General features: G+C 34.2%; 5 protein-coding genes across 7 annotated transcripts in view; 2 read left to right on the top strand and 3 right to left on the bottom strand.

Moving 5' to 3' along the window:
* pnt (ETS transcription factor pointed) overlaps nt 1-1,092 on the bottom strand; it is a 117,191-nt gene extending 116,099 nt beyond the window's left edge. Inside the window, exon 1 of the mRNA XM_018446779.1 lies at nt 908-1,092. The gene's annotated coding sequence lies outside the window, so the exon portion shown is untranslated. The remainder of the gene's footprint in view (nt 1-907) is intronic.
* Nucleotides 1,093-3,520: 2,428 nt separating this feature from the next.
* Nucleotides 3,521-12,189, top strand: DNApol-epsilon255 (DNA polymerase epsilon catalytic subunit 1). Its single transcript, XM_018446803.1, has 18 exons — nt 3,521-3,727; nt 3,799-3,919; nt 3,994-4,212; nt 4,333-4,562; nt 4,717-4,957; nt 5,067-5,383; nt 5,447-5,693; nt 5,793-6,345; nt 6,450-6,891; nt 7,090-7,327; nt 7,393-9,978; nt 10,132-10,298; nt 10,390-10,678; nt 10,754-10,837; nt 10,928-11,190; nt 11,326-11,458; nt 11,535-11,746; nt 11,841-12,189. Exons 1-18 carry the CDS (start codon nt 3,642-3,644, stop codon nt 12,142-12,144), a joined length of 6,732 nt encoding a protein of 2,243 aa, XP_018302305.1. The 5' UTR covers nt 3,521-3,641; the 3' UTR covers nt 12,145-12,189.
* A 69-nt stretch (nt 12,190-12,258) lies between these two features.
* On the bottom strand, nt 12,259-13,650 carry LOC108721904 (ATP synthase, coupling factor 6). Its single transcript, XM_018446704.1, has 4 exons — nt 13,530-13,650; nt 13,017-13,162; nt 12,496-12,626; nt 12,259-12,368 (listed from the first exon to the last, which is right to left on the bottom strand). Exons 2-4 carry the CDS (start codon nt 13,154-13,156, stop codon nt 12,337-12,339), a joined length of 303 nt encoding a protein of 100 aa, XP_018302206.1. The 5' UTR covers nt 13,157-13,162; nt 13,530-13,650; the 3' UTR covers nt 12,259-12,336.
* A 406-nt stretch (nt 13,651-14,056) lies between these two features.
* Nucleotides 14,057-18,280, top strand: eIF3d1 (eukaryotic translation initiation factor 3 subunit d1). Its single transcript, XM_018446802.1, has 3 exons — nt 14,057-14,386; nt 14,464-14,509; nt 16,703-18,280. The coding sequence occupies exons 1-3, from the start codon at nt 14,210-14,212 to the stop codon at nt 18,166-18,168; spliced, it is 1,689 nt and encodes a 562-aa protein (XP_018302304.1). The 5' UTR covers nt 14,057-14,209; the 3' UTR covers nt 18,169-18,280.
* Nucleotides 18,281-18,655: 375 nt separating this feature from the next.
* Nucleotides 18,656-22,178, bottom strand: part of LOC108721917 (probable low-specificity L-threonine aldolase 2) — a 10,057-nt gene continuing 6,534 nt past the window's right edge. The window contains exons 2-5 of one of the 3 annotated variants that reach the window (XM_018446725.1): nt 21,423-21,589; nt 20,491-20,608; nt 19,988-20,071; nt 18,656-19,589 (exon numbers count right to left, since the gene is read on the bottom strand). In XM_018446725.1, coding sequence (XP_018302227.1) covers nt 18,691-19,589; nt 19,988-20,071; nt 20,491-20,608; nt 21,423-21,476 — 1,155 coding nt within the window. In that variant the 5' untranslated portion in view covers nt 21,477-21,589 and the 3' untranslated portion in view covers nt 18,656-18,690. The remainder of the gene's footprint in view (nt 19,590-19,987; nt 20,072-20,490; nt 20,609-21,422; nt 21,590-22,178) is intronic. The other 2 variants (XM_018446724.1, XM_018446726.1) reach the window with 2 other exon arrangements.

Genomic DNA, 22,178 nt, shown 5'->3' with positions numbered 1-22,178 from the left:
AAAGAATGGGCTATGAGCCAGTTATAACAAAGAATCTTTAATAAAACTTCTTACATACATGTATACATGCAAACGAACGTTTCGACCTCGATCGGGTCATTTTCAATGCAAAATAAACAAAATTATAAAGTTGTCAGACTATAAGAATAGTATAAGCGTTTTATTGTTATTGTTATTATTTTTAATAGACATTCTAATTTTTTTAAAAGTTAACATAAAACCGATTTCTTGCTAAACGATATTGCCTTGGCAATAAAATCAAAATGAAAGCAATAAATTAGCACATAAAGAGCACAATATCCTCTGTTCATGCTAATATCTTATAGTTAACATATTATATTGGTAATGTAAATAAATATAAATTTTCATTACATAGACATTAGTGTATAACAGAACATAACTTTTATTAATTTACTGTTTTTATTAATTTACTGTTTTATCAGGAAATTCAGAATCGTGCGCAATAAATTTCTGTGCAGATGCTCGACGCTTAATGCTCCTATGTATTAATATATGATACTAGATAGTGAGAGAAAAAGAGAAAAGAAAGAGAGGAAGAGAGATAGAGTGTTGTCTCTCAAGATGGCGGAAGGCTTCATATATTTTTGGAACTCATGCTCCATTTTTTAAGTCTGTGATACGTCAACCAATTTTAGCCATGCAAGACACGCGAGATTTAATTTAACATATCATAATTTGAATAATCATGAAAAATATTATATTACATAAGAAACAAATGAGAAAATATAAAAAATAAAACTTTCGTAATTCGAATTATAATATTATATACATTTATTTAGTCGAACATAAAATTTAGCGATTCAAAAATATTTGAGTCACAAATAGCATATAACGTTGATATATAATTATATCAACATTATATAAAATATACATTATATGCATATACCTTGCGCGAGCAGATATCAAAATCCTTGGCTAGGAGGATTTTATATATTGTCGGACGACATGGAAGCGACTCGTTAGATCAACGTATAATGACGATTGTTGGTGACGCTTGATGAGCCACGACGAACATCCTCAATGCAAAAGTCGTCCGTGACAGTTTCTTGTGCACGGGATTTACTTTCAAACTATCGCAACAGCGAGAGACCGAACGATTCGGATGCAACAACTGGATGCAACTAGCATCCGTCACGACGCTTTCCATCACTGAAATCTCATCGAGGCGCCAAATTGCATTTTTCAAAATGGTCAGAGGGAGCGAACCAATCGCGTGCCCGATCGTTCGGATCGCACTTTCTACACTCGACGCGAAGAAAGTGTAGTACGTTTTATCTTCGAAGAAAGAAAAATATCAATTGCGGAGTTTGTGTGCAAGAAAAAATTGTTAAAAATATTTCTGTGATTAGTCGCTTTACTTATCTTCTTAATTTCGTAATTAAACACACGAATGCTGTCTAATACAGAAAGCACAAAATATTAAAAGATAACGAAAAAAGATCTTTCTTAAGTTGTCTTTTCGACAAAACGAAAAGATGTCTGAAAGATGACAAAAAGACATATATCGTTTTTAGATTGTCTTTTGAACAAGACGAAAAGATGCCCGGTAAAAAATTTTTCATGCATGAATATGTATAAATATGTCTAAATATACACAAACACATATAAATATTCATAAACATGTATAATTATATGTGAAATATGTCCATACATATTCATACATCCCTTTTTCTTTTGTAAAATTACTTTTTAGTGTAATAGAAATAGAAATAGTAATGTGAAAACATTAAAACTAATTAAAGGGATAATTTTCGCATTGTTCGTTTTAGAAAAAAACAAGTTTGGAAAAATGAAAAAAAAATTGCTCATACACAATTATACATAATTTTATATATAATTATACATAAGTAATTTTTTTATATTTCTTCAAACTTGATTTTTTTTAAAACAAATAGTGCGAAAATTACCCTTTTAATTATTTTTAATGTTTTCGCGTACTCTAATCGGAAACACCACTACCCAGTGAACACAAAGTTACATGTAACTTCCCAGACAGCACAAAATATTAAAAGATAACGAAAAGCAATCTTTCTTAAGTTGTCTTTTCGACAAAGCGAAAAGATGTCTGAAAGATGACAAAAAGACATCGTTTTTAGATTGTCTTTTGAGCAACACGAAAAGATGTCTATAAGACATCTTTTAGTTTTGTCGAAAAGATAACTTAAAAAAGACATCTTTTCGTCAAGATGCTAATACGGCCCTCTGATTGGTTCATGACATCTTAAGACTGTACCTAAGACGGTCTTGAATATAAGAATCGATTATGAATACCGCCCTGAAACTGGACTATATGGATTCCGGCCTAAAAGATATCAAAGAAGTCGTTCTTTAGTTATCATATGGATAAGGTTATAAGTTGACTAGCAGTGCGACATCTATCGTCTTTTAGTCATCTTTTCGTCGACTATATTCTTTCACTAAAAAATATCTTTATAACAATTTAGTCATCTTTTAGACGACTATGGCCGGTATTCATAGTCAGATCTTATATTCAAGACCGTTTTAAGTACAGTCTTAAGATGTCACGAACCAATCAGAGGGCCGCATTAGTGTCTTAAGACAATGGCTGCGTTCAGCAGACTCAACAGTTTTGCAACCGTTTTATGATTGTCTGCTGAGATAGGACCATTCTTCTAGATCTAAAAGTATGATCTAATCAGCGTGAAGGAAACTTCCAACAGTTGCAAAACGAACGTTCTGCTGAACGCAGCCATTACTTAAAACAGTCTTGATATAAGAATCGACTATGAATACCGGCCTTATGTGCTCTCTGGGACGATACGCCAAACTCGTAGGCTGGTATTCATAGTCAGTACTTATATTCAAGATCGGCTGCGTTCAGCAGACTCAACAGTTTTGCAACCGTTTTATGATTGTCTGCTGAGATAGGACCATTCTTCTAGATCTAAAAGTATGATCCAATTAACGCGAAGGAAACTTCCAACAGTTGCAAAACGAATGTTCTGCTGAACGCAGCCATTGTCTTAAGTTCAGTCTTGAGATGTCACGAACCAATCAGAGGGCTGTATTAGCATCTTAAGACATTACTTAATAGCGTTTTTCATTGGCAGAACTAGTGCGCACTCAGTGCACTTTAAAGCCGTTGTACAACAATCGACGTAAAGATATACTTTTAATGACAATATATAAACGAATTAAACCGTGAAATATTCGATACATTTTATTGTGCTATTTGATAAAATAAATTTTGAGCATTTTATCAATTGAGAGATATCTCACTTATATATTTTTTTAGAACAGTGTACAACAGCTTTAATGTGCACTGAGTGCGCACTAGTTTTGCCAACGAAAACCGCTATAAGACGGTCTTGAAATAAGATCTGAATATGAATACCGGCCATAGACTTCCTACCGACAGAGTAAACTCTAATCCGCCAATCAGAAGACGAGTTCTTGATAAGGTAATGCTGTATATAGAACTGTATTGAAAAAGGCGGGCTTCGACAGCGTTGACGTGCACGGTGCAACAGACAGACGTGTGGTGACAGTTTGTGCATGTTTGTTACTTTGGAAATTTTCTCATCTAATGTGATTACTTGATTATTAATATTTATCTGATATACATCGAAGAATCGTTCACTTCGTTCGGTATCTTCGAAATGGAAACTTTGCAAAATACTGGAGCTTTCCGTCCACCTAAGGCGATTAACAAAAGAAATCCGAATCAAGAAACCAATGCCCAGGGGTATGATGAGCTTGGTGCTTGTTCTTGTTTGATTTTATCGCTGTCTTCCTTCTAAATTTTTAACATTTCAGGGAAAATGCATTGGGAAAATTGCTTGAGATCAAGGAAGATATCAGAATCGATACTGTATACGGGTTTCGTCGAGTCACCGACTCGAGAGAGAGGATAGGATTTTTGCTTAATATGCATGCGGTAAGGAAAACTGAAAGAAATAATAGTATAATTTCTTTTGCATATAATTAACATATAAGATTCTGTCTGTGTAGACGGAGATCGTAGAAGATGATAAGCATATGTTGAGTGGTGTGGATTATTATTTCATTGAGGAAGACGCTACCAGGTTTAAAGTGTCATTACCATTTTCACCATATTTTTACATTTTATGTCGTAAAGATACATTTGAGGAAGTGTCGACATTTTTGTTTAAGAAGTACACAGGAATTTTGACAAAAATTGAGACTGTTTATAAAGAAGATCTTGACTTGGTAAAATGTGCTTTTAATCCATATTAATTAGCTATTAATGTTTTTAAAATTGGTTCAGATGGTATCTCTTTCCTTTCTTATTATTCTTTTTATTTATTTATTTTTTCATTCTTATTCCAGCCTAATCACTTGATTGGTTTGAAACAAAAATACTTGAAGCTTTCCTTCGCGAATATTATTGATTTAACGAAAGTTAAACGCGACATTATGCGCTTTGTTAGAGTTAACAAAGAGCGAGAGAAAAATAATAGTTACTACACAGACATGCTAGCGACTACTTTACAACCAAACGAACAACAGGACAGTGGTAAACAAATTTTAGATCACATGGATAATATTCTTGATATTAGGTAATTGTGTGTACATTTCTTTTTCAGTTCTTTCTTTTCTTTTATTAATATTTATTTCTTTTTAATATTTATTTATTCATTACTTCTTAATTTCTCTTTTTAGCACTACTTCTTGATTTATACTGATATGTTACATTGAAATATGATTGTTTAGGGAATATGATGTACCTCATCATGTCCGAGTATCTATAGATACTAACATTTTCTGTGGAATTTGGTACTCTGTAAAGAGCAGAGGAAGTGATCCACCTATAATCATGCGAAAGGAGGACATGATTGAACCGCCTGAACCTATTGTATTAGCATATGATATTGAAACTACAAAGCTGCCATTGAAGTTTCCAGATGCCAGTTTCGATCAGATTATGATGATATCGTATATGATAGATGGGCAGGTAATATATCTTGTTTTACAAAATAAATAATACTTATCATTTAGCTTTTCAAATTATTAGATAAATAATTTGTTCTATTTTTTAAAGAGAGTTTATTACATTTTCTTAGGGATACTTAATAACGAATAGAGAATTAATCTCTGCGGACATACAAAATTTTGAATATACACCAAAACCGGAATTTGAAGGTCCCTTTACGATATTCAATGAGCCTAATGAGAAAGCAGCTATAACAAGATTTTTTAATCACATTAATGAAATAAGACCGCATATATTTGTAACGTATAACGGTGATTTTTTCGATTGGCCATTTGTCGAAACTCGAGCTGCTGTGCATAACATGGATATGAAAGAGAAAATTGGCTTTTATAAAAATCGCGAAGGTGTTTACGTTAGTAGAGCTGCTATGCACATGGATTGTTTATGGTAAATATTCTGTGAGATTTTTTAAAGTATTGCAAATATATTTTTATCACAAAACATTTTTAGTTGGGTGAGACGTGATTCTTATCTCCCAGTGGGTTCTCAAAATTTAAAAGCTGTCGCTAAAGCTAAGTTAAGATATGACCCAGTGGAACTTGATCCAGAAGATATGTGCAGATTAGCATCGGAAGAACCTGAAATACTCGCAAACTATTCTGTCTCTGATGCTGTGGCAACATTTTATCTCTATCAAAAATACATTCATCCCTTCATATTTGCGTTATGCACTATTATTCCTATGGAACCTGATGAAGTAAGAAAAATATTTTATATTATGTATATATATATATTAATTGATATATTTTTCTTTAAACGATAATCTACATTTTGATTTTATTTGACTTATGTTTAGGTACTCAGAAAAGGATCTGGTACACTTTGTGAATCACTTCTTATGGTACAAGCTTTTCAAGCTAATATTATATTTCCTAACAAACAAGAAACTGAATTAAATAAATTGACCAAAGATGGTCATTTACTGGATCAAGAAACCTATGTAGGTGGACATGTAGAAGCCTTGGAATCTGGTGTTTTTAGAGCTGACATTCCTTGTCGTTTTAAAATTGTACCTAGTGCTATAGATGAATTAATTGGTGGTATAGAAAAAGCCTTAAAACACACGATACAAGAAGAGGAAAAAGTATCAATCGACATGGTTACGAATTTTGATGAAATAGTAAATGAAATTAAGAGAAAATTGAAGGAACTTAAAGATCAACCTTTGAGATTAGAAAATCCCGTAATTTATCACTTAGATGTAGGCGCTATGTATCCGAATATAATTTTAACTAACAGATTGCAACCTTCCGCGATAGTAAATGAAACGGATTGTGCAGTGTGTGATTATAACAAACCTGACGCTCTTTGTCAAAGAAAGATGAAATGGATGTGGCGAGGCGAATATTGTAGGTTTGAGTATAAAATACTACCTCAAGTTATCTCTATCATTATTAAACTTTTTTCGAGATTTGTACTCTATCTATTAATGTTCGTGATTAATAATTTTTAGTGGCTGCAAGTTTGGGTGAATATCAAAGAGTAAAACAACAATTAGAAACTGAAAGATTTCCACCTCAATTTCCTGATGGACGTAAGAGAGCTTTTCACGAATTGACCTTAAAAGAGCAAGCTACATATCAAAAAAACAGACTCACTGACTATTGTAAAAAGGCGTATAAGAAGGCGAAAATTACCAAAATGGAAGAGAGAACACAAACGATTTGTCAGAAGGAGAATTCTTTTTATGTTGACACTGTGAGAGCATTTAGAGATAGAAGATATGAATATAAAGCATTAACTAAAGTTGCTAAGCGACAAGTAGCAGCAGCAATTGCAAAAGGAGATGCGGCTGATATAAAGTCGGCCAAGAATAGGGAAGTTTTGTATGATTCTCTTCAGCTTGCTCATAAATGTATTCTCAATTCTTTCTACGGTTACGTTATGAGAAAAGGGTAAGTATTAAAATGGAATATATAATGTTAAGTAACACATTAGAATAATATTAAGTAAGACATATTAACATAGAAAATAGATTAACATAAGAAATATAACATTTTTATTGTATTTTTTACTATTTTTATTATACACTTAAATTTATGATTTTTTTTAGTCTTATCTCTTTTATAATCCATTTTTAAATTATATTACAGAGCACGATGGCACAGCATGGAAATGGGTGGCATCGTATGTTACACAGGAGCCCATATTATCATGAAAGCTAGAGAAATTATAGAACAGATTGGTCGCCCATTGGAATTAGATACTGATGGTATATGGTGCATATTACCTGCGTCTTTTCCAGACTCTATTATAGTTCATACTACTCATGAAAAAAAATCGAAATTTACGGTCTCGTATCCGAATGCAGTCCTTAATTTCATGGTGAAGGTATGTATAAATGAACAAAAAAATATGTTTTTTCTTTTGATTACTATATTTTTTATTTTACACAGGATCAATTTACTAATGAAGTATATCATGAGTTTGTGGATAAAGATAATTTAACATACGAAATCAGAAGTGAAAATTCCATATTTTTTGAAGTTGATGGACCGTACCTAGCAATGGTGTTACCCGCTGCAAAAGAAGAAGGAAAGAAATTAAAGAAACGATACGCGGTTTTTAATTTCGACGGTTCGCTAGCTGAATTAAAAGGATTTGAAGTAAAAAGGAGGGGTGAATTGCAACTGATCAAAATTTTTCAAGCTTCTGTTTTTGAATCCTTCTTAAAAGGAAATACATTGGAAGAATGTTACGCTTCGGTCGCGAAAGACGCAGATTATTGGCTGGATTTACTGTATAGTAAATGTGCGAATATGCCTGATTCCGAATTGTTCGAACTTATATCAGAAAACAAATCCATGTCGCGTAAATTGGAAGACTACGGTGCACAGAAATCCACGTCGATTTCTACGGCTAAAAGATTAGCCGAATTCTTGGGCGATGAGATGGTTAAAGATGCAGGTTTAGCTTGTAGATATGTTATAGCGAATAAACCGCAAAGCGCACCAGTTACTGAGCGCGCGATACCGTTGGCTATTTTTCAATCAGAACCGGCTGTGCGAAGACATTACTTGAAAAAATGGTTGAAGGATTCTGCTTTGTACAGTGATGATATAAGAGATATTTTAGATTGGAACTATTACATTGAGCGACTCGGGAGCGCTATTCAAAAAATAATCACTATACCAGCGGCGATGCAAGGCTTACCAAATCCAGTTCCACGAGTGCAGCATCCACCATGGTTACATAAGAAGGTGATGGAGAAAAGTTCATCCCATCGTCAGAAAAAGATCACAGATATATTTTCTGTAGTAGATAAAGATACTTCTCGTGCGAACAGCGCCGAAGAGCCCTGTGATATTGAAGACCTTGCAAGACCGTCTACTAGCTTCACGACCCCAACGTCTGTTGTTAGTAAGAGGAAAAGGCAGCCTTCGGATGAAGATGAGGCAATCAGGGCGAAAAGTTGGAAAGAAGCCCTGGGTTCACCTCCTCCCATGGGAACAACGAAAGAAGAAAGGCTTAAATGGTTGGAGTTTCATAAGAAAAAGTGGGCCTTCCAGACTAAACAAAGAAATCAGCATCGGGCGAAGAAAAGTAAGACTGACGAAACCGACAGAATCGGTTGGGGAGTTATACGAAATACAAATACGTCTACCATGACTGGCTTTTTGAGACGTGCTCAAAGAAAATTGTTGGAAACTCCGTGGCAAATCATTCAGCTATCGGAAACCGGTGAACCCGGCATGTTTCGATTGTGGATACTGGTCGACACACAGTTGCATCAAGTACGTCTCGTAGTACCCCGCATATTTTACGTGAACACCCGCAAAGCAAGACCCGATCCAGGACCTAACGAGCTTTGGAAGAAAAGTTTCAAATCTTTACCACGCTCTCGCCCGGTATACAACTTGTATCAATATTCTCTGCCAGAATCTCTATTTCAAGAGCATAGTCGGGAGCTCCTGGAGGACTTAAATAAACCAGAAATTGAAGGAATCTACGAGACACAAATGTCATTGGAATTTCGGGCCATATTGCAGCTGGGATGCGTATGTATAGTCGATCCGCGTGCTGCGCGTAAAGTGGCAGATGGAGCCGATACCTTTACTCTGGATCAATTGGAATACAAGAGTATCGCTTTTCATCCTTATCTCAAGCGAACCGAATCGATCAACTACATATTTCTCTATCATCATTGGAGTTCAAATCGTCAAAGAGCACTATGGGGCTTATTCTTAAGCGCCAGCAGGAGGGCTCACATATTCGTCTTAGATTCAGTCGCTTCCAATCAACTACCGAACATGAATACATTATACACGAACCAACGTAAAGCAATATTAGAAACAAATGGCGAAGACAGTATAAGCGGATTGCCTGAAATTATGCAGTTTATGATACAAGCTGAAACAAACTTTCAACATGTGTGTCGTACGTTGCAAGCAGCTTTAACGACATATAAGAACGAAAAGCACGGTGCTACAATTATTATTAATCAAACTGCTCTCGACAAGACTATGTTAACTACCGAAATGCCACTTCTCAATGATTTTCCTCTCGTCAGTACGCACGTGCGAGACGTTGAGAACCTGTACAGCACGTTAGAATGGCAGAAGATCGGCGCGAAAATGATGATCAATCACTACCTGAAGAGTCAACAGATCATCGAATTAATCGCAGAACAATGCCGGTACTTCCACGCACCTATCGGCAACATATCCACGGATACTTCACTCTTTGGTGCCGATTTATTTTACGCTAGAAATTTGTACAGAAATAATTTTGTCCTATGGTGCTCGCCCACGGAGAAACCCGATTTAGGTGGCAGCGAGAATGACGATAACAGGCTACTGACAGACTTTGAGGAGAGTTCGAGCTGCGCTGCGAACAATTCAGGCACATATTCTAGTGTTTGCGTTCAGTTGGAAGTAGATTATTTAGCAGTCAGTGCACTGTTGCAATACAATCATATTCACGATATAGATGGAACTAGCACGTTTGTAGCGTTTCACAATCAACAGCGTCCATCCGTCCAAGTCAGTTTTATACATCTATCGAAAATTATTTAAAATTTGTTTAAAAAAATACACTAAATTAATTAACAATACTTTTTAAAAATTCATTTGCAATAATTTCTCTAAATTGACAATATATTGTAACTATATGAATCATATTAAATTATTCAATAGGACATGGCAATGGGTAGTGATGCTGCAACAGTTATTCCTAGCTATGACGAAATCACTTTATGCAATCCGGCGTTTAAAATATTGCGAAACATGGTAAACACATGGTTGCTTGATGTCTCTCTGTATAAAAATGCATTCGCGGATTACCAATTGATCCATTTCTATCGGTACGCTATTATTATTTGTATTGTTATTAATTATATTACTTAATTATATATTATATGTATATGTTGCATGCACATATTCGTATGATTCCAGATGGCTGAGATCTTCAAATGCTTTGCTTTATGATCCTGCTCTACGCCGTACTCTACATACTTATATGAAAAAATTATATATACAATTAATAGCACAATTCAAAACGTTAGGTTGTATTATAGTTTTTGCAAACTTTAATAAGATTATTGTATGCACGAAGAAAAGATCTGTGAGCGATGCTTTAGGCTATATAGAGTTTGTTGTTCAAACTATACAAAACAAAGAGCTATTTCACAGTATTGATATTTCTTGTGAACAATGTTGGGAATACCTAGTATGGCTTGACTTGGTATGATTCATCAATTATTTGATTAATGAAATGTTTTGTGTAACATTTTGATTATATATTTGATTTTTTCGACAGCACAATCACGCTGGTATTAAAGGACAGTCACCTAAAGATGATGCAGGAGATGATGAAAATACTGAAAATGATGATGATGACACGGTAAAAGAATAAGCATATTTATAAACATTTGTAGAAATTGTACTGATGCTTTGATAATATTTTTCTACTTATTGAATTATTTTTATTTAGCTTCTAATTATGAATTGGAGTTTGATGGAATGCCTGCCTACGGAAGTAGGATGTCAAGCAAGTTTTAATGCTGTAGTAGCAGGATATATACGTGCAGTATATCAGTGTATGATTGAGAATGAAACCAATAACACTGTAAGACCGAGAAGAAGACAAAGCCAAAGTCAATCATTTATAGCACCACTTGGTTTAGGTGCATTGGAAAATACAGCCGAGTTTGCAAAAAAATTGATATCAGGAGAAATATCTCAAAGATTATTCAAGTATATATTTATCTATTTTACAGTCTCTAAAATTAATATGAAGCTTTATATAAAGGGAATGAAATCAATTTAATATTGATATTTTGTGCTTGGAAAAATCGATAGTTTGAAAGGCATATTGTTTATTATTTGCAGAATTACTCAAAAGATACATCAGAATTTGACGGAAAAGACATTAACTCTCGAGGAATATCCTAATTTGGATATGAATGGAAAAGAAAATATAAAAATCAATCCTGCACTTGAATTAATCAAAGCAGTATGCAAGGTAACGTTACTTACATAAATATTTCAACAATATTTGAATTGTTTGAGATATTAAAGATTATCTGTGAAAATTTCAGGTTTTATCTCTGGATAAAGAGGTAGAACATGAGGTTTATAACTTAAAAGCAAATCTTTTACGACTAATTGGAGTCGGTAGTTATAGTGATAATGTTGAGTGGAAGGAACCGTGTATTTCTCTTGTTTTACCACAAGTTATATGCAAAGTATGCAATCGCACGAGAGATATTGATCTTTGTAAAGATGAATATTTCACCAATGAAAATAACAAGTACGTTAAAAATGAAAATAATCCGATATTTAGATAAAGGTGTATATATATATATATATATATACGCTAAAGTATATTATTATTATTATTGTAGGTTCATGTGGAAATGTTCTAACTGTGATGCATCTTACGAGAATACAGAAATAGAATTTTCATTGATTGATAAATTGAATCGTAAAAGTATGGCTTACGTATTGCAAGATTTACAATGTCGAAAGTGTGAGGAAATCAAACGAGAAAACATGAACTTGTTATGTTCTTGCTCAGGCGAATACGATAATTTAATCTCGCGAGACGAAGTTACAAGCTATGTAAATATATGTAAATCTATAGCCACGAAATGTAAAATGAATATTTTAGCAGAGATAGTAGATAACACGAAACTTTTTACGAGTTAGTAACTAAATCAAGGTTTTCTCTCTTTATGATAATTTATCACTAAATGTATTAATTTGTTTTGTTTTGGACTGTTTAGGTTAAAAAAACATTAAAATAATTTATAGCTATATATATTTTTAAGATGACTTACTTAATATTTAATAGTTCAACAGTACATGAATGTCCTATGATATATATTGATACATACATGTTCACTTTTTAACACCCACATCCACAGGTGGATCTGAAATATACGTTAAATTGTTTCGCTATATGTCGATATATTTACATGCAAGCAAAATTGTAATAACTTTTCAATTTAAAACAAATATCTATCTTTCAGACAGATATTTGTTTTATAAGTAACTTACCAACAAATTTGAACTGAGGAAATTGTATCATATCTACTCCTGGACCACCACCATATTGCATGTTAAGTTTTTCTAATTCAGAATCCCGTTCTCTTGTAATTTCCGGACTAGGATCAACTAATTTCCCACCTCTTTAAGTTTAAGAAAAATTTTTATAGCATTTAACATTCTTCATTTTAGACATCTTATCTTGATATAACATAAAAATACATTAGTTCAATATTTAATGAATCTGATTTATTAATTCCATCTAATTATTAATATTTTGCAGCTATGTAAAATATTTTTTTAACTCTTCTAATTTTATTTTTAACAAATATATTCAAGTTATTATTTTAATTAATAGTTGTCTTTCCTAAACGGAACAATACAACAATGAACAAACAGAAATAAAATGAACATAGGCAGTTCTTTTAGTTTCTTTTACAATAAAAATTTAATTATATTCTTTATCTAAGTATAAAATTTTTTGCAAAAATATTTCCCCTAAAAATTAAAAAAATTTGGAAAAGTATACTTACGCGCTTTTTGATTTGTATTCCCGAAGTTTGTCAAGGAAGATCTGCTGTATAGGATCAACTGCTTTCTGCAAAGCAGGAACGTTGGTACTGATGTTACGTTTAATAGCTTTCGGCACACTAATGAGACGTGACCTCAGCATGATTGTCTAAAAAATAGACACAATTTTGGGGAAGAATTCTGTATCTTATATATTTTTATCGTCAACAAGTAATTTTCCTTTTTTGCACAACAAGCATAAATTATCCAAATAACCTCTCAATTACAAATCGAGATAATCACAAATTCTGAATTATAATTTTTTAAATATTTTATTGAATTTCGTTAGAATGAAAATTAATAATTTTTCGGATGTCTCTTACGTAATAAATGCAATAACATTTGTTGGTTAGACCCATTCAGAATAAGTTAAAACGATTCGAATATACATTCGTCAATTCATAAATGAACAGACGATAATACATTTAAATATTACACATTACGTGTGTACGTTAATAAACAGTTAATGTATTTACTTTTATGTTTAGCACGTACACACAACTCCAAATTTTCTTCGCAAGACAGTCACTGACAATGTAACAATTCTAAATAACAGAAGCCAATAGCTCTGAGCGCTCTGAGGCCATCTGAGGCTGAGCAGAGAGAAACCTGAGAGAGGACGTGAGGGTGAGGCTGATGCTGGATTCACACTGCATCCGATTTTCGTCGTACGACGCTCTACAACCAATCAGAAAATAGGATTCCGATGAATTTTGCTCGTAATATCGGAATCCTGTTTTCGGATGCAGTGTGAATCCAGCAATAGGCATTAAAGGCCGGTATACATAAGGTGCGTTCAGGGAGATGCTATTAGCGCTATTGTGTCATTCTATCCTTGTTTTACATTTAATAAACAACGAAGATAGAATGACAAAAATAGCGCTATTAACGTCTCCCCGAACGCACCAATAGTCTGTTCTTATTTTCTGTTTCAATGCTGCCAGTTACTTTCGTGGATAGAAAAGGAATTGACAACACTGCGATGCGATGTAGGGGAAGATGGCGCGGACAGGATTTCCGGCGGTGGAGACGGTGGAGTCACGTCACAGAGGTCACAGGTGGAGTGCCTCGAGTTAATCCGGTCGGTCGAACTGAGCTATCGAGTGGATTGACGTTGAGTTGAATCGATGTGTGACAAATTTAACAGAACATCGGCATGACGGACGTAGACGTAGTGGTGCTGGACGATCCTGTCCAGAAGGAGGAAGTGGCGGCGCACTTCCAGGCACCGGCGATCCAGCACAATCCGGATGGCTGGGGTCCCTGCGAATTGCCGGATCAGTTTAAGGACATTCCTTACCAGCCATTTTCGAAAGGCGACAGATTGGGCAAGGTGTGTTGCGAGGCTTATTCGATCTTTATTTTCGTCTCACAAACCGCGCTTACCTATCGGTTTGCTCTTTTCCGCAGATCTCCGATTGGACTACGCCTGCTTTCCAGGACAAGAAGTTCCCAAGTACGTATTTCGCTTTGCCGACCGCTCATGTGCACTTAACCTCAAAAATCGGGAGACTTTGGTCTCGAAGATTCGGTCGGGAACCTCGTTGGCATTTTTGCGCCATGTATGTTGTCTTTAAACGAAGACGGCAGATTTTATTTGAGTTAATTCTAAGACTGAATCTGAAGCAAGGTTTGACAGATGTATATATGTTAAATGCTTGACAGATCGAATTCTGATTAATATATACAGGGTGGAGAGAAAGATTGTGGCATGACTTTGCAGGATGATACTACAGGTCAAGGTGAACATAAAAGGTCCTATGAACATAGGTCCGGAAGTGCCTTATTTTCGAAATACTCGCCATACAAAAATAAAATCTGTGTTGGTCGATTAGGACATCGTCTGTTCGGAAAACGTGTTTGGTACATACGGCAAGCCTCTACGCAGTTACCACGGGCCTTTCCGTACAACAAATGCATGTCTGCATACTCCGCATTACTAAACATCTTTACAAGATGCAATTAACTGTTTTACACCACTTATCGGAAAACGTTCTGCGCTTTCGAATAAGTACCTTTCGCATATTGTTTACACCAAGGCACACGCCTGACCTTTGTTTACAATATCTCACGTTGAGCACCTCTTGTAAAAGTCACTCGTTCCAAATAAACCTGTTGATCTCACCAACACAGATTTTATTTTTGTATGGCGCGTATTTCGAAAATAAGGCACTTCCGGACCTATGTTCATAGGACCTTTTATGTTCACCTTGACCTGTAGTACCATCCTGCAAAGTTATGCCACAACTTTTTTCTCCACCCTGTATATATATATATATAGAACTATTTTATTAAATTTTAAATAGGTAAATAATTTTTTTGTCATACGAAATATGAATCTGATAGAAATGATATTTTTGATAGACATATTTTGATATAACAATTGATAATCATTTTTTAGAAATTTGTGTCTTGATCAAAATTCTGTCAAATGGAATAGATTATTTGTCATTATTATTAATAATTTTTGGTATCTTTCCTCTTTCTCTTCAAAGTTTTCTCTATTTTGAAGAAAAAAAGAGTAAAGATAAATAGTATAAAGGTTTAATTGAACAGATTTTAGATCTAATGTAATTTATTATTAACTAGCTTATATATATATGTATAGAGAAAAGGTCCTTATTATGAGATATCGAATTCATTTTGGGTAAATGCTAGAAGTCTATAAGCAGAATAAAAAAAATGATAGATCATTTAGAAAGGAATTTAATAAGCTTTAAGATGACGTTACCTAAAATTTAATTCAAATTCCATTTTTTTTAAATTAAAGAAATGTAAAAAGTGAGCAAAACGCAAAATGAAAAAATTGTGCTCCTAATATGAGATGTCCCAAAAAATCGATAGTAAAATGGAAAGTATATCAATATTGCAATTAAAAAACTTTATATAATGTTTCTAAAATACGAACAAACATAGCCAGCGTGCGCGAAAAATGAGCATACAATAGATTATACTTAGAACTTGTTTTCAGGTAGTTGGAATCAAGCATCGCAGATATAGGCACTCGACATTCATTCCGATTGTCTTTTTTATTATTGTACAATAACATTTATACTTTAGCAACGATTTTTACTATACATATAACATAGGAGCATTCCTAATATTTCATATTAGGAATACCCTGGGTATCTCATATTACGATTTCCACGCTTTATAGCTTTACGATCATCAAATCTAACTTCTATAATTAAACAATTTAACATATTCCGTATTTTTCTATTAGTACGACCTTACTCTATCGCTACATGAAGATTTTATTGCCAAATATTTATTTATTAAATAATAAACAAGGTTTAAATGCTCATCTCAATAAAACTTGAAGACATCCAAATTCTAAAATCTTGTTTTACAATAACTACAGGCATGATCTAATAATGAACTTTTTACTAAATATTTTTCAATCCAAGAGCAATAAATTCATAGTGGAACCAATAGATAGCGTTTATTAGTTTAGCAGAAACGCTGCTATCTCATATTAAGCGCCTATCTCATAATAGGGGACTTTCCTCTATATATATATATAAAAGATATAACTATTGAAAGATTTATTAATGTAGCTTGTTTCTTATATTACATATGAAAAAATAAAAATTCATTGATATATTATAGTTACATATATATAAAATTAATGTCTTAACTGTTTTTATAGACAAATATACATCGCAGTTTGGTTCAGGCAGTCAATATGCCTATTATCACGATGAAGATGAAACCACCTTCCATTTGGTGGATACCACCCGTGTACAGAAGCCGCCATATCAACGTGGCCGTTTCCGTCACAATCAGCGCAACTTGCGTGGTCGCGGTGGTCAGCGTGGTGGGTTGAGCCAGATGCAACAGCTAGGAAAGCTCAAATTGCGAGAACGGGAGCGTAAGGGACAAGCAAAGCGTTGGGGTAGACAGCAGGGTCTGCGCAACCATAAGAATCAGCCGCCTATCAAGATCCGAGACGCTTCTGTAACGGTGCGACCTGACTGGATAACTATCGAAGAAATGGACTTTCCCCGATTGGCTAAACTTTCGTTGCCTGGCGTGAAAGATGGCGAAGATATATCATGCTGCGGCTCGCTTGAATATTATGACAAAACGTACGATCGCGTGAACGTCAAGAGCGAGAAGCCGCTGCAGAGAATTGATCGTATTTTCCACACGGTCACAACTACCGATGATCCAATAGTTCGAAAATTATCGAAAACTGAGGGCAATGTATATGCTACTGATGCAATCTTGGCTACTATCATGTGCTGTACACGTAGCAATTATTCGTGGGACATTGTCATTGAAAAGATTGGTGACAAATTGTTCTTTGATAAACGAGATAACACCGAATTTGATCTGTTGACTGTAAACGAGACTAGCGTCGAGCCGCCACAGGACGACGGCAATTCGCTGAATTCACCCAGAAATTTGGCCCTCGAGGCGACTTTCATCAATCACAATTTCTCACAGCAGGTACTCAAATCAAATGAAACACGATACAAGTTCGAAGAAGGCAATCCATTCATTGCAGAGGAAGAGGAGAGCGATGTGGCTAGTGTGGCTTATCGTTATCGTAAATGGGATCTTAACAATGGCATAGTACTTGTCGCTCGATGCGAGCACGATGCTGTGATGCAAGGTCCAAACAATGAAAACCAATTCCTGACGATCAAAGCTTTGAACGAATGGGATTCGAAACTAGCTAATGGAGTCGAGTGGCGTCAGAAGCTAGACACGCAACGTGGCGCGGTTTTGGCTAACGAATTGCGCAATAACGCCTGTAAACTCGCCAAATGGACGGTTCAGGCGTTACTAGCCGGTTCGGATCAGCTGAAATTTGGATATGTATCACGCGCCATAGTGCGAGATTCAAGCAAACACGTGATTCTCGGTACTCAGCAGTACAAACCGAATGAATTTGCGACGCAAATTAATTTGAACATGGACAACGCGTGGGGCATTCTAAGATGTATTATTGACATTTGCATGAAGCAGAAGGATGGCAAATATTTGATAATGAAGGATCCAAACAAGCCTATGATTCGATTATACGATATTCCTGATAATACCTTTGAAAGCGAGGGCGAAGAAGATGAGGATGATGATGAGCCTGTTAATGATGCGTTTCAAAGTTAACAGCCTTCATTAATTACGCTTATGCCCACCATTGATCAGTAATAGATTGCTTTTAAGACATTTTTGTGGAAACAAGAGTATTATAAAGAAAATAAATGAGAAGATTTCAATATTTGATTTATGGAATTTTATTACTCAAATACTTTTGGATATAATTAATTAATAGAAATTCAGATACTTTTTGATTATTAGATATATGTATGAAAATTTTATCTAGGGACAAATTTCAAGATATAATTATTTAGTATTTATTCAAACTGTAATGTGACTTTATTATATATGTATAACAATACAGTAAAACAATACATTTTCTAATTTATTTTTTTAATTTATAATTTGTATTTTTAGCAAATTTTGAAAAAGAATTATATATACTATTATCAATATCAAGAGTTCAATCATTAAAAATATTTTATTTAATATAGATATATTTCAGATATATAGGTATATACGTTAAAGTAAATATTTCATACTTTAATAAGGTTTCTTAATTTATTACTTTTAAAAAACTTTGTGAAAAATTTAAATTGTTACTTGAGAATCAAATTCCTTGATGACATACTTTAATTTACGAATAGCATTTTGGACCATCGTATCATCAATATCACAACAAAGAACAATTCTAAGCGAATTTTCCGTGATAGCCAGACATTTGATTATAATTTTATCGTCTTCTTCGGGATCATCCAGTTTGTTGTCGTTCTCTTGATGGAGCCTCTTCATGAGAGTCCCGGCGGAAATGCCGCTGTCGGTATTCACATTCACGAATACCATGTTGGTATGCACGGTCTTCATATTTACACTAAATATTTTAGAATTTAACTTATTGATTGCCTCCGCGATGATCAATGCTCTTCTGTGATCCTCCACTAGTCGTGGTATTGCCTCCAGAGCGACGAGTCCGGCTGCCGCGATCACACCGACCTGTCGCATCCCGCCACCTAGCACCTTGCGCCTTCTTCTCGCGTTAGCGATGAAGCTCTTGCTTCCGCAGAGTATGGATCCGACAGGAGCACCCAATCCTTTGCTCAAGCAAAAAGAAACCGAATCAAATGGAGCGGCTATATCCTTCGCCGAGATCTTCGACGCAATCGAGGCATTCCACAGTCGAGCGCCATCCAAATGCATCTTAAGATTATGCTTTTTCGCTATTACCGCCAATTTTTCGATCCATGATTGAGGTACGATCTTTCCGTTTAATGTGTTTTCTACCATGATCAGCTTCGAGACCGGTTCGTGTATTCGACCCGAGCGAATCGCGCTCTCGAGGCCCTTTAGATCGAACGTACCATCGTCGTTGTTGGACAAGATGTGGAAACTCGCACCAGCTATCTGCGCCGCACCGGCCTGTTCATGAAGAAACACATGCGATTGATTTCCACAGTACACTTCGCTGCCACGCACATCGCAATGATTCATAACTGGAAGGAGAGAAAAGACGATTAGCATAAAATTTTCTTTAAATACGTTTATGTCTGTATTACATTACACATTGGAGATTAAGGATTGCAAATTGTGAGGAATAGAATTCAGTCAATCAGAACAAAACGGATTAAAATTAAAATTATCTAATTGGTCGAATTCTAATCTTTAATTCGCAATCCTCAATCTTCAATGCGTAGTGTGACACGGGTATTAGGGAAATTTTTTCTAATGTGATGGATTTCATTTAGAATCTTAACAAAAGTAGAAGTCAATTTTATAATTACAATCTGAAAAGATCCTTCCCCACATTTTTCATAATCAATTAAATAAATAAAAATAAATTCGTTAATCTTTTATCTTGATTTCAAAAGATGCGAGATATTTAAGCTCTTACCAGCGATCAAATTTCCCATCGTACCAGAGCTAACAAAAAGCGCATCTTCCTTTCCAAGTAACGTCGCAGCCTTTTTTTGTAATTCTAAAAAAAATGTAAACTTATCAACCAATAATATATAAAAGTAAATAAAATATAGTATAACTATAATATATTAAAACATAAAAATGAGAGAATAAAAAGAGAAAATTATTATAAAAATTTGGTATTTTAAACAGGACATACAAACTAGCAAGTTTCGATTTGAGAGAAAGAAGTATAATTTTTTTTAAGAAATAAAATAAATTACGTGAAGCCTGAAAAAAAGTGGTTTTAGATAGGAAAATAAAGCCGGCAGTACAGGATTGTTTTCCTACTGGATTGCTAGATAGATTAGATTGCCACCGTGTTGACTACGATGCTAGCATTATCAGCTAACATTTATATTTTTTTTATTACATGATTACACACACGATTTAATGGACTTTTCGATTTAATATCTAAAATCGAATTTTTTTCGCTACCTTTTACTGTAGGATCTTCCTCAAAGACATCATCTCCAACTTGCGCTTCATACATAGCTTTTCTCATTGTCTCGGTTGGCTTCGTAAGCGTGTCGCTTCGTAGATCGACGATAATGGCCTAGTAATCATACACTTAACTTAGAATGATCTCCACGAAACATAACGTAAAATTGAATGAAATTCTACTGCCTCTCTGGTATAGGAAATGTTTCAAGGACGTAGATTTCTGTTAGGGGAAAATAATTGTGTTACACTCTGTACACAATTAATTCCCCATGCGTGCGATAAGGATGACATAATCAATACATGCTTTCATGGACGTTATCATTCAAATTATATAGGACTTATAGGATAACAATGGATAATAATGAATATAAATTCACACCGCCGGTTAATTTTATAATATTATATTAATCTATGAGACCAGATAGAACATAGAATTATAATGACATTGTAAGACACACATTATGACTTTGTGTCACTGATAAGCGGGAACTCGGACCGAAAAATTTCGTTCCGGATAACAATCCGAGGCTAAATTCAACTTTTGGATCCAGTTCTTTTACCGTAACGGTTATCGGTTTCGTTTGGATTTGGATTTGGTCCTCTTACAGTTTCGATTTTCGATAATTATATACTCATAATAACGATCACCGTTATCATTAAAGGAACTGAAACCGATACCGAAATTGAAAGTTGGGTATCCTCGGACCATAATGGTAACCAGCCGAAATTTTAATGTATCCATAATGTAATTTCGAGTCCCTGCTTATAAACAAATGTATAAATGCCAAACAAAGTCATGATGATGTCTTTATGGTACCATTATAATACTATGTTTTAAATATTATTACATATTAATATGACTTCACTTACGAAAGATCAAATAGACGTAGTGAAAGAACCGGACACTGTTTTTTTTTTTTACTTACATTATTCTGCTTCGCATAATCATCAATGCCTTCATTTACTGCTCCGTACGACATCCTCTTGGCCGTTACTGATTGTGTTCGACGCTGATCGACGTATGTTGAACTAACTGAGTTTGCTTTCGTGAGACACCGCGCTTATATATGACTTTGTACTTATCTGCTGATATCTACATTCGTAGTAATGTCATGATGTAAACGGAAGAAAAAACTTTAAGCTAATCGTTTACATACAATATTTATGATGTATTCACATATTAATAGAACGATATTAATAGAACGATAAAACGGAAATTGTTAAAAGAGGAATAAAAGAAGCATAATTATTATATTTTATAAACGTAGTAACGACGGAATTGTTCACGTCCAAAAAATCATATAAGTTGATAAAAGTTTATGCAGATTTTCGATAAGGTGGTAAGGCGAAAAGACAGAAGAGAATGTCGAGAATTCCATTTTTATTCTAGAATATTTTTGACATCGACTTGAATTCAAATTAACAGCTAATTTATTTTAAATGTAAAATTAATTTATATAAAACTTGAAATATTTTACGTTTATTATTATATTAAATAATTAAATTAAATACAACGGTTAACATCATACATATAATATTCTCTGTATCATGACGATTTCAAATTTGTATTTAGAAATTATGTAGAATACACAGAGAGAAAAATGTTTGGTATTTGTAACTATAATTATATATTACTATAATTATGATTATTACTGCTATAATAATAATAACAGTAACTATAT

Source organism: Mycetomoellerius zeteki, unplaced genomic scaffold, assembly GCF_001594055.1.
Source record: "Mycetomoellerius zeteki isolate Tzet28-1 unplaced genomic scaffold, Tzet1.0 scaffold188, whole genome shotgun sequence".
NCBI lineage: Eukaryota > Metazoa > Arthropoda > Insecta > Hymenoptera > Formicidae > Mycetomoellerius > Mycetomoellerius zeteki.
Note: the sequence above shows the minus strand (reverse complement) of the source record. Positions and strands in the feature narration are given on the sequence as shown.